Source organism: Triturus cristatus, chromosome 2_1, assembly GCF_964204655.1.
Source record: "Triturus cristatus chromosome 2_1, aTriCri1.1, whole genome shotgun sequence".
Taxonomy (NCBI): domain Eukaryota; kingdom Metazoa; phylum Chordata; class Amphibia; order Caudata; family Salamandridae; genus Triturus; species Triturus cristatus.
Window position 1 is genome coordinate 1,162,194,191 of NC_140581.1, and position 11,835 is coordinate 1,162,206,025.

The 11,835-nt window shown below is 47.1% G+C and overlaps 1 protein-coding gene across 1 annotated transcript in view; it reads left to right on the plus strand.

Moving 5' to 3' along the window:
- The window catches only part of ANP32B (acidic nuclear phosphoprotein 32 family member B), a 196,242-nt gene extending 184,624 nt beyond the window's left edge, over positions 1-11,618 (plus strand). Inside the window, exons 6-7 of the mRNA XM_085636610.1 lie at positions 5,054-5,123; positions 11,116-11,618. Coding sequence (XP_085492736.1) covers positions 5,054-5,123; positions 11,116-11,186 — 141 coding nt within the window. The 3' untranslated portion in view covers positions 11,187-11,618. The remainder of the gene's footprint in view (positions 1-5,053; positions 5,124-11,115) is intronic.
- Positions 11,619-11,835: the final 217 nt, after the last annotated feature.

An 11,835-nucleotide genomic window follows, 5' to 3' on the forward strand; every position in this document is an offset into this window, starting at 1 on the left:
CAGCGTTTCATTTCTTCTTGGCTCGCCTCCAGGTTGGCCTCGGCCATTTCTCGAAACTTCCTAGTCTGGTTTCGGAGGGTCAGGACGTATCGGAACACATCTCGGTGGGGTTCTCGGGGTGCCGCCTCCCACCCTTCCTTGACCAAGCTGAGGGGCCCCCGGACGGGGTGCCCGTAGAGTAACTTAAAGGGGCTGAACCCCAGGGATTTCTGGGGGACTTCCCGGTAGGCGAACAAAAGGCAGGGGAGTAGGACGTCCCACTTGCGCCGGAGGGGCTCTTCCAGGCCTGCGATCATCCCCTTCAGAGTCCGGTTAAACCGCTCTACTAGGCCATTCCCTTGGGGTGGTACGGTGTGGTGAACTTATAGGACACTCCACATTGTTGCCACAGGGACGTCATGCATTTAGAGATAAAGTTCGTCCCGCGGTCGCTTACGACCTCGCGGGGAAAACCCACACGGGAAAAGATCCCCACCAACGCCCGGCCCACCACGGGGGCGGTGATGGTGCGTAGGGGGATGGCCTCCGGGTATCGGGTGGCATGGTCCACTAGGACGAGGATGAAGCGGTGACCTTGGGAGGTCGGGGGGTCCAGGGGCCCCACGATGTCGATCCCTAACCGTTCGAACGGGGTATTGATGACTGGGAAGGGTTGGAGGGGAGCCTTGCGCTTTCCTCCACTTTTCCCACTAGCCTGGCACGTGGGACAGGACTTGCAGTGGGTTTCTACATCTGCTTTCATTTTCGGCCAGTAAAAGTGAGTCACTAGGAGACTGTATGTTTTGTCTTGGCCCAAGTGGCCTGCGAGGGGGACATCGTGGGCCAAGCCCAGGAGGAAGTCTCGGAAGCGTAGGGGTACCACCAGCACCCGGGCTGATCCTATCTCCACCGACTTCTGTTCACTGTACAAAAGGTCATTTTCCCAATATAGCCGGTGTGTCCCAGACTGGTCGCCCGCGGCTTGGGCCTCTGCTTGCTGCCGGGGTCCGACCAGGGAGGGACAGGTAGCTTGCTCTTGGCAGAACTCCTCGCGGGAGGGGACCCCCTCGTGGCTCCACTGGGCCAACTCGGGCAGAACGCTTAACTCTGCGATCTGTGCGGGGTCGGACGGTAGGGGTCCGTCGTTGGCGACAGATTCTTCATGTGGGGAGATGTGGGGGACCTCAGCGGGGACAATCCTGTCCTCGTTGGCAGGTGCGTCCTCGACTTCTCCCAGGGGGGCAGTCGGGCCGCCATAGATCGGGTGGTGGCGCACACCCACTCGGGGAGACCCATCATCCCTAGGTAGGCCTTGCACTCGACTTGCTGCCAGGGGGAACTTTCCAGGTCGTTTCCCAGGAGACAGTCGACCGGCTGAGAGATTCTTACGGCTACTTTCAATTTACCGACCACTCCACCCCATTCAAAAGGCACCAGGGCTTCCTGACAGAGACTCTCCGTGTTGTCAGCTGCAATTACAGGGCAAAAGACATTGGGGAGGATCTGGTCTTTGTGGACTAAGTGGCTGTGGACACCGGTGATGCTCGCCCCGGTGTCACAGAGGGCCTCTACCTGTTGGCCATTGATTGTCACTAGCTGCCCATATTTCTTCGTGTTGGAGGGCAGGAGGCTCCCAGGGACCATTTCTCTGTCTCCTAATGATACCAAGGCCATGGCGGCGGGTTCCCATTCTACAGTCTCCTCAATCTCCTCCCCTAGGGCTACGTTAGCCATCTGTCTGGCAGGAGGGGCTGTAGTGGGGACGCGCAGGGCCATGGGGCATTCAGGGTCATTGGCGTAATGCCGAGGCTTCTGGCAACGGAAACAAGTGATGGTCACCCGGTGCCCCCGTCTCACGGGTGGACCGGATACAGCGGGTAGGGGTGCCGGGAAGTGCGGAGGTTGGCTTTTCGGGGGACTGGACGGGGATTCCCTCTGCCCTCCCTGGTTCCCCCCCCCCCCCCCTCTCTGGCGTGGTGGTCCCTGACTGGCTCGGGGGTATTCTCCTACAGGGCCCCGGGAGACCCGGGTGTTGGTCCAGCGATCCGCCTCGACAGCCAGCTTCCTCGGATCCGTGAGCTTGTTGTCGAGCAGATGCTGGCGTAGCTCCACAAAGCAGTTCGCCGCCAGGTGTTCCCATAACATGAGGTCGGTTAGTTCGTCCAGGGTGGTGACTTTGCTGCCCTTAATCCACCCGTCGAAAAAGTTCACATACTCCACCCACGTGGTACCGGGGATCTTCCTGCAGTCCCGGAACCGCTGGCGGTACATCTCTGGGGTGAGGCCGTACCTTGTGAGGAGGGCCTCCTTCATGTGACTGTAGGAGGTCTGCATGGAGGATGGGAGGTCGAGCAGGGTGTCTCTCCCCGCGCTCAAAAATCATCCCCACAACCCGGCCCGCCAATCTTTCTGCGGGACTCGGCTGGAGGTCATGGCGACCTCGTAGGCCTTGAACCATTGTTGGATGTCATCGTTCTTGTAATATTCCTTGACCACATCTTTGGGGATGTGGCCCTTCTGTTCCGCCTGTGGTGGCGCCCCCGGTTCTCCGGGGGTCGATTTTCTTCGCTCCTTGACTTGAGCTCGATTTCTTTCAAGCTTTGTTCGTGCTCCAGTTGAAGTTTTCGTCCTTCGTGCTCTCGTTGGAGTTTCTTCTCTTCTAGTTCGCCTTGTACTCGCATCTGTTCCACTGCTAGCTTTTTCTCAGCTAATTTCAACTCGCCCTCAATTTTTTGTTTGGCCAGTTCGAGTTCGTGATTGCGACTTCTTTCTCTGTCTGCGAGTTCTTCTGGGGATAGACTCCGTCGGGTACGAAGCTTCGTACCTGGTTGCTGCTGCTTTCCCTTGGGGAGAGTCCAGCTTCGTCGTGGAGCTCCACCGCTCCTTCTGGGCGGGGGGCTCCGGATTCCACCCAAGCTTTCAGTGCCTTCTGCATATCTTCTTTGGTGTTGAGACCAGTGGTAGCAATATTTAGTTCTTTGCAGAATTGCTTCATTTCTTTGTGCGTGTACTCTTCCAGTTGTTCCGCCTGGAACACAGCACTCGCGTTGGTTTCTGCGAGGCTCATGTTGTTTTCTTCTGCCGTTTTTGCCGATGGTGCGTCCGCTGCTTATGGTACGATCTCTAGATGATGGGCCCGAATCCCGTCGCTTGCCACCAATGTTAGAAGGCGACCCCAGGGGAGTCAGGGAGGTTACCTGAACACTCTGAGACCTACCCTCGGGGTATCGTAGCCGGGCACTGGCGGGAGACTCCTCAGGGGGAAGAGTCTCGTATCTAGGATCGCACACAAGACACCACACGACAAAGAGACACCACACGGTAGGTTCTTGGGAACAGATCTTTATCTATTCAGTTTCGTCAGATCTTTATGATCACTCCGGTAGATATGTACAAAATAGAGCTCGGGCTCAGAGAGTCTCGGTAGGGAAGGGGGTAGCGGGACAGTCTTTGGGGGATCTGGATGGATGCAGGGGCGTACCCAACGCACAGCTCACAATCCTCGAGCCGGGGGGTACGCTGCGGTCCAGCCGGACCAGAGGAGTCTTTAGGAGCCGCGAGTCACTCAGCGGGGCTCAAGCACAAGTTCGGAGGTCTTACGATCTTCAGGGGAGCCGCGAGTCACTCAGCAGGGCTCAGCACAAGTTCAGAGGTCTTACGATCTTCAGGGGAGCCGCGAGTCACTCAGCAGGGCTCAGGTGTTCCAAGGTTGCCAGGGAGCCGCGACCACGTCAGCAGGGCTCTCGTCGTTCCAGAGTCGAATCTGCCAGATAGCCCCAGAGCACCCCTTGATATAGGTCAGCTCCTCTTTGATGTCCGTAGTCTGTGTAGGCAGGGGTCTTAGCACCTGGGGGTCGCTCGTTGGAGCTTCCTGCCATGTCGTCCTTTGATCCTGTCAGGGTCGGTCGGGAGGAGTCCCAGACACCCAGCAGGCGTGGAGCCAGCCCTCAGGGAGGCGAGAGGGCCGATCGAAACCCATCTCCCGAGGGGAGGTCAGAGGTGTGATGGAAACTGCTCCTCCCTCTCTCACTCTATGGGAGCGCGATGTTCCCCAGCCGGGGTGGCGCCTCTAGGCCGGGGTTGTGCTGGGGCCGGGTGGCCATCGTAGGTGCAGGAAGTGGGCACGCGGGCCCGGTGGTGCTGGGAAGATGGAGAGCACGGACAGGGAAGTCCGGGTTGGGTGTGTGTGGGTCCTGGTGGGCAGGACCGGCTAGGCCGTGTACTGGGGACTGAATGAGGTGTACGGGTCAGGGGGTGTGGCCAGGGGTCAGGGGTGGCCATGCCACAAGGCCGGGTCTAACAAGTTGTCTGTCATTACCACTTATTGAAATGTTCATCTTGAGTTCCTGTTCCATTCTGGATGAAAGATCATCACACCTTGGACCTAAACAGAACTCCGCATTACTATTTAGACAGAACAACAGACATAAGTTAATTTGAACAGCTATTTGGGAATTTTTAGGAGCGATTTTCACAGGCTCGCCTTCAACACTGTTAACGTTTTGAAGAAGACAGGCTAGGTGAATATTTTCTTGTAGCATAACCTTGAATAAGAAGGCTAAGTCTTTGCCTAACGCAGGTCTCACTCCACTACAGAGAAAGCTAACACTGCTAGTTTTGTGAGAAATGTACCCAATCCAGTCATTGCAGGGCAGTCAGCTGCTAATAACTCAATCTGCATTAATGTGTAGGATCTAATTCCATAACCGATAAGTTGGTTGGCAAGGCATGCATCATCTAGCTATGATTCTTTATACTCCTGATTTCCGGTTCCCGAGTTTGTATTAGGCTGGCTTTTTTATTATACTGTTTATGAGTATTAGAGGAGAGAATCCCATGGTGGAGTACTAGGATTACAGGGCATTAATATTTTCTTATGTGGTGATCACATTTCAGTCCATGGTAGTTGGTTCTTTTTTATTTTAAAATCCTTGTGTGCCACCTGACTGTTGTAGTGTGTTGTACCCGATAAGCATGGCTTTTGATGTATGCATGGTGCGGCGCATAACTTGTGTGCATTTTCATACTGTTACAAAGCACTAATCCCTACCATGTATATTATCCTTTTTCTCAGGATGAAGACCTACCACATGATGGAGAAGGTGATGAAGAGGATGAAGATGACGAAGAGGAAGATGAAGAAGGTAAACATATGGGAAGAAAAAAATGGTTTGCTCCACAGCACGCCACCTTGTCTCTCAGCCCTAACCACTGTCCCTTTCGTTCCTTACCTACCTCCCGCACTAGATAATCACTTTAACACATTACACTTTAAATCGAATGGAAAAGGTACAACAATATAAACCTGGTGTTATGACATGATTGGTTGGGGATCATAGTAACCTGTGACATACGAGTGGGATTCAAAGTAGAGTGTACAACCTATTTGTATCCTGCCTACTCAGAAAATAATGCAGGAAGGTGCAGGTAGTGGCATTTTTTAACCATCTGTGGAAGAGAATCAAATTTCATGAGAGCTGTCATTTGTAGATCCAAAATATACAGAGTATCATGTCCCCTGTTCACCTAAGCACTTAAGCTCCTTATCAGGGGTATAAAATAAATATAATTGCACAATAGATTCTCCCCATCATGTAATCTTCTTTTATATATCTACACACTGAATGTTTGATGGATATATTTTCCTGCAGTTTTCTCACCTCTAGAATAGTTTCAAGGTGTCAAAAAAAGCTTTCCCTAGCAATTTGCTAAACTGCGTCACCAAGTGACACCATGGAGCTCCAGCTGCGACTCAAATCACCATTCTTACTATCACTGGGGTAGTAAGGGTGCCACCCTGCGCGCGAAAATCGGTTCCTTTTCTTTTGCACCTCCTCATGGTGGCCCTGAGCTTGACTTCTGTGCTTTACCATCAGAATTCTTCTCATCTTAGACAGCAGTGAGGGCACGTGTCTTCTCTGAAAGCTTCAGCGTTTAAGCTCTGTTGTAAATGAAGTGAGCAGATGTCTTTATCAGGTTCTCTCAACTTGTTCTTGAGGTGGCTTGGATCTGATCACAACGTCACGTCCGATAATGTGGAAATTCCACACTGCCTACAAGCATAGTTGAAATACCTTCTAACACAAAGTACACAGTCCACAACCCATCTATGCTCCATCTGTTGATACTTTAAGTTCTAACACATATGTGCAGATGCTGCTCGGACGTAGATTGAAGTCCCCTTGCAGTCAAGTCACCCAGATTGGCTCCTCTCCTCTGTGAGCAGCCGACCATGACCATGGTAGCTGGCAGCTGTGTAGGACTGAATGGCAGCTCACCTTGGGACTTCAGAGGTCCATCTTCCAGTGCAGGTTCAGCCAAACCAACTGGTAGATGTGCATCTGAGCTGAGACCCTCCCTTAGTGTCGGGCAACTGCCGTCTGCCCATAGTCTTCATCAACCATGGCTATGGTGTCCGAGCCGAATAGCTCCTCTATTCAAACAAATTTCTGGCCCTAGGAAGAGACCACCGTTCAAGGCAAGTTGTGATCTTTTCTTTCCCCACCTGAACACTTTCAGCTGATTTCAACCGACTTAGAGAGTGATGTAGATAAGGATTCAGACACAGCACCATGATCTACCCACAGTTTATACAGTAGTACCTTCAACAGTGGAGAATGGCAGTGATATACATATTCATTACACACCCAAACACAAAATTCCTACATTTTGAATGGTTGCACCCACACCCTCAGTACCTGGGGAGCACTGAGTGGATGAATTGGTCGGAGATATTTGCTCATGCTTTTCCACAATACTATTAATTCCATCAGGCACCAATGGGGCAAATTCTCATTGCCAAAGCTTGGGCATGCCAGGATTGATGCACTCTACATGTGGATATGTCCATTCATCCCCTCAATAAATTACACCTCTGTCCAGAACTTTCAGTCAGTATCATGGCAAGCCTACCACAATCCTACCTGAAATAACTCAGTCTAACAATTTGGCACCTGAAATCTTTTTTTGTAACTGCCACATGAGTGTGCGCAACTCCTAAAAGAAGTCAGAAAACTCACCTACCAGGCATTTTATGTGTCTAAATGGAAATGATTTGTGGCATACGATTAAAAGCTTCAAATTCACACCTCTACTGCATCTTTTCAGCACATTGTCTAATACTTATTGTACTTGTAGAAGTATGGACTAGCCTACACTTATAATAGAGTACCTGGTGTAACCAAAACAGAAAACACAAATCTATTTCCAAAATCCCTATTAAATAATTTTTGAAAAGTCTCAAAAGAATAATCCCGCCAAAACTACTACAACATTCTGCTTGGGATCTTAATATTGATCTTAATGGACATGTGGGAGTGCCCTTTGAGCTGCTACATTTGTGCCCACGACAATCCTTATCTTGAAAGTAGTTTTTCTACTGTTCATCACTTGTCTTAGTCCGTGAACTACAGGTGTTACAGGTCTCAGTGGTCACAAAGAGAGTCATGCTGCTCACACTTCCTTTTTTCTGTCAAAAGTCATATTGCTGTTTCATGTTAATGAGTCTGTAGAACTAACTTCTTTTTGCCCTCAGTCTGAATTGCTAGCGGAAAAAGCAATACAGCTATTAGATGTTTAAATGGGCATCATGAACTGCATTGATCTCATGTGTTGCATTAGGAAAATAAAACAATATAGTGTTGCCTTTGAACAGCATCCCATAGATAGTCTTATCTCGGACCAGTATGGCAAGGTGGATAGTGGGATACATTGTTATGATGTGCCAGGCAAAACATACATTATATAAATTCTCAGTACACATTTCACTTGTGAAAAGGGTGCCACTATGGCATTCCTTGGAAATATTCCATAAGGGGATATCTATAAAGCTGCTGCATGGTTTCTGTGCACACATTTCAGTAAACACTGCTGTGAATATTCAAGCCCAACAAGAGGTATTCGTTCTGCACTCAGTCCTCAAACATTATTCCAAATGTGTAACATACTTGCCTCTAATACACCATATTAATAGGATAGTACTGATTTTCACTCTGTGTAAAGCAAGTGATTTATAGCTACACATGCTACAAACTGAAAAAGTGGTACTTGCCAGTAACAAACTGTTATTGGCTTATAGTGTTGTAGAGTTACTTGCTCCCTACCCAACTTCTGGGAAGCAAGCAAGTGTTCTTATATACAGAAACAGATGTGACCTGGCACACAAACGTTATAACTGCATTCTGCTCCTTTGTCTTGGCTTTTGTCGATGTATGTCCTACACCTCTGGGTTTGGACACTAAATCTGGAGGTGTTTGACATACATCGTACAGTGACTCAGCTTAAAGAACGACATGGTCCATGAAAGATATTGAAATTTGGTCGCTGAATTTTCCCGTAAAGTTAAGATACCTATTACAATAATTAAGGTTCTTTTATACACAAATCAACAAAAACTGGTGTTTTGAAAAATACATCTCTAACAGGACAAGCCCTGAAGAAGTCTTGTGAAAAGAGACGAAACGCATTGGCTACGCTGATGTGAATATTTTTTATATTTCATCAATAATTAATTTCCTGAACACACGACCCGTCTGACGTAATCTTAATGAACACAAGAAACTTTGAAGTTCATTTGGGAAATTGAACGAGGCTCAGAACCAGTGTTGTGTTTTATTGATTATTGTTGAAATAAAACAGATCACGTTTAGAAATATGAACATATAGTGGGCGCTGATCATTTTCGGTATATAAATTATTTATTTTAACTAGCGTGCCATAACATGCAGTATACGTGCCACAACAAGCAGGAAAATGCCTAGTACAAATACAGTCAGCATAGCAGCTAGTCCAGATATCATGAATGGAGATGTCGTCATGGAAAGACAATAGAGCCTAACCTCCCTCCCCTTGCTAAGAAGCAGTATGATTATATATTAGAAGATCTCTGGGGGTTGTCAGCAGACCCCATACCCTAGAATATAGATGGTAGATCTACATCATAGCTGCTGTCTCGCTCTTCTCCCTGGAAAGTTCCATCTCCAAGTGTGTGCTACCTATTTGGTTATTCTAATAAGACCAAAGTACGTTGTCCAAACCGCTGCAACGGTATATTTTGTCTAAGGGCTAAGGCCTGGCCAGAACAAAATAACAAGAGGCATTGTTGTTAGACTTTGCTCATAATGTTCAGTCAAAATCCCAGGAACGGTCAGCTCCTGTTTTCGTGTGCTGAGTCAGCTGAGATGAGTATTTCCTTTCCTACCAGACTCCACACAGAAGACTCTCATTCAGACGCTAGTTTTGAGTCGAATTGACTATTGTAATGCTCTGCTGGTTTCGGCTAACGAGGCCTCGCTGGATCACTTACAGGTAGTCCAAAATATAGCGGCTCGGCTGGTATTAAACGCCCCTTATAGATCAACCTCTATTCCGCTTCTTCAACAGCTTCATTGACTTCCAGTGCACAAACGTATAAAATTCAAGGTTTGCTGCATCGTTCATAAGGCGGTGTTTGGTAATGGTCCAGCCTACCTTGCGAAGAATGTAACCAATACATTCCCCTTAGGGATCTTCGCTCTGGTTCCAAATCCCTCCTCAAAGATTTTTCGTATCTTGCTCCCCGGTTCTGGAATCTGCTCCCTATTACATTGAGGCAATGCCCGGACCATCTCCAGTTTAGAAAGTCCCTGAAAACTTTTCTGTTCTAGACTCCTTTCATAGTGCCAGCACTCTTATATATGTCCACCAGCACAGAGATACCTCTTCAGGGGTGATTCAGGCGCTATACAAATGTAATAATAATTTAATAATAATAACATACAGAGAGTACACAGCGATGATTTCTCTTGTGAATATAATCATCGAAATTATTGCAAAAATATAGATGTGTAATAACATGCGCAAAGCAGCAGGCAGGCTGCTAAGTTAGTGAAGACGACAATGTCCCTATGGGCCACGTGACCGCATCGTTCTAGTAGCTTGAGTGTGGTCCTAGCAGCACTGGTATGCGAATCTCAGATCTTCTACAGCTGTTCATCACCACTTCTGTTCCTCAGGAATAGCAGCCTGCATCTATTGTCTTAAACCATAACTGCATTCTGCATCTCTAACCGGCCTCCCTGAGCTTGATCTCCTGGCTCTCAAGAACTACTTTGCCAGCACAGAACACCAACAAAGCTTACAAGTCTATATGGAAACACTTCTGTTGCTAGTGCAAATCAAAAGGCATTTCTCCTCTTTATGCTCAGTCTCAACAACTACTAGAGCTTACACACATACGCTAAGCTGTATTGCCTAGTTAGAGCATTGGCGAGGGAGTCATCCACTGGACAAGCATTTCTGCGCTTCCTTTTCCAGTAAGGTAACCTGTCTGTTGTGGGTACTCCTTAGTATTCTTATTCAAGTTTGTGGATCCTTGAAAGATCCAAAACTCTACTGCTTATCTGTGGCTGCAGTTTTTGAGCTTTGACATCTTTAATGGATTCACATGTGCCTCTCTTGCCTCCTCATTTTAAGGCTCCCAATTTACTTATACCTGCTCACAGAAGTAGTTTGAAATCTGAACTAAGGTGGCCTCTAGAGGCAGAGAAGGCCAAAGCAGCTTCACCTCTTTGGCTGGAGTTTGGGTCATTTCCAATTAGATGAATGAACTACGAAGATAATGGTTCTTTGTCTTGTTTTTATGGCTTGTTGATGTACATTCTATTGTATCGAATCGGAGGCTTCGACCTCGATGATTGGGAATAATTTAAGCATGAGAATCCATGAAAGATGAGTGTTGGAAAACTGCAGTTACAGGTAAGTAACTTATCACATCAAATGATTGGTTGTTCAAGGATTCAGGGCACAGGCTTCAAATCACCTCTGTATCCTAAAGAATATAAACATGTTTCTTATTTAGCCTGACGTCTCCACACTTTTTCTCCTTTTGAGGTTCAGGTGCATGACATATGGCTTGCTCAGCAGGTACAGTGCCTTAATGTACAACATACTGAAACATTGGCTTAGGTATTTCAGGGTTGCCACAGGAGGGAAATGTAAAATGTAAAGATTGGTGTTGAAATATGTTATTGTTGCAACTCTTGAAAGAAGGTGGCACAGCCTTCCAAGGCATAATATTTGAAGGATGCATATCTGGATTAGTTTAGCAGTGTTTGTCCTGTCATGTTTTTAATTGTATTTTGTACCTTTCATGTGCAGAAGAAGAGGCTGGAAAGGGAGAAAAACGAAAGAGGGATACAGATGACGAAGGAGATGAAGATGATGAATAGAAGCCCCATAACTTTAAAGGACTGTTCAGTATTGATTGGACTGGCCCCATGGATAAGTGGTTAAGGAGCACATGCAAGAAAAAGTAGCTGTAAAAAAAAGCCCCTTGACACCCAAAGAGCCAAAGAGTTGTTCCTGTGACATTCCACGTTCCTTCAGTCAATTCGTATTCGAAACATATTTTGTGGTTTAAAATGAAATATTACAAAAATAAACAAAACCCACAAAACTTTGGGCTTAATAAATGGGTCAATGATTTTACTATTTTGTTGGGGGTTCTTAGGTTTTTGTGTCAGACTTTTGCTATAGCAACAGGAACCGGTGACGTGATTGATTAGTCATGATTGTCAATGACTACGTTACACAAAGGTTGTAGCACCATTTTTACTTTCTGTACAACGGAAAAGCTTTGTAAATAAAATCTTAAAATTTTGGGTCTGTTTTTCATGCTTTGCTTTTTTTTTCCTTAACCATTAAAAATGTATTTACCATAGGGTGTTTTTGTGCGTCAAAACAACAAAGTAGTATTTTTAAAAACTCTGAAATAAGCATGTTGCACTTTGGTAAACTGGTTATATGTTTACAGATTAACTAAAATGAGGAAACTGCATTTTGGTGATATTTGTGTTTGGGATTTACCTAACCATATAT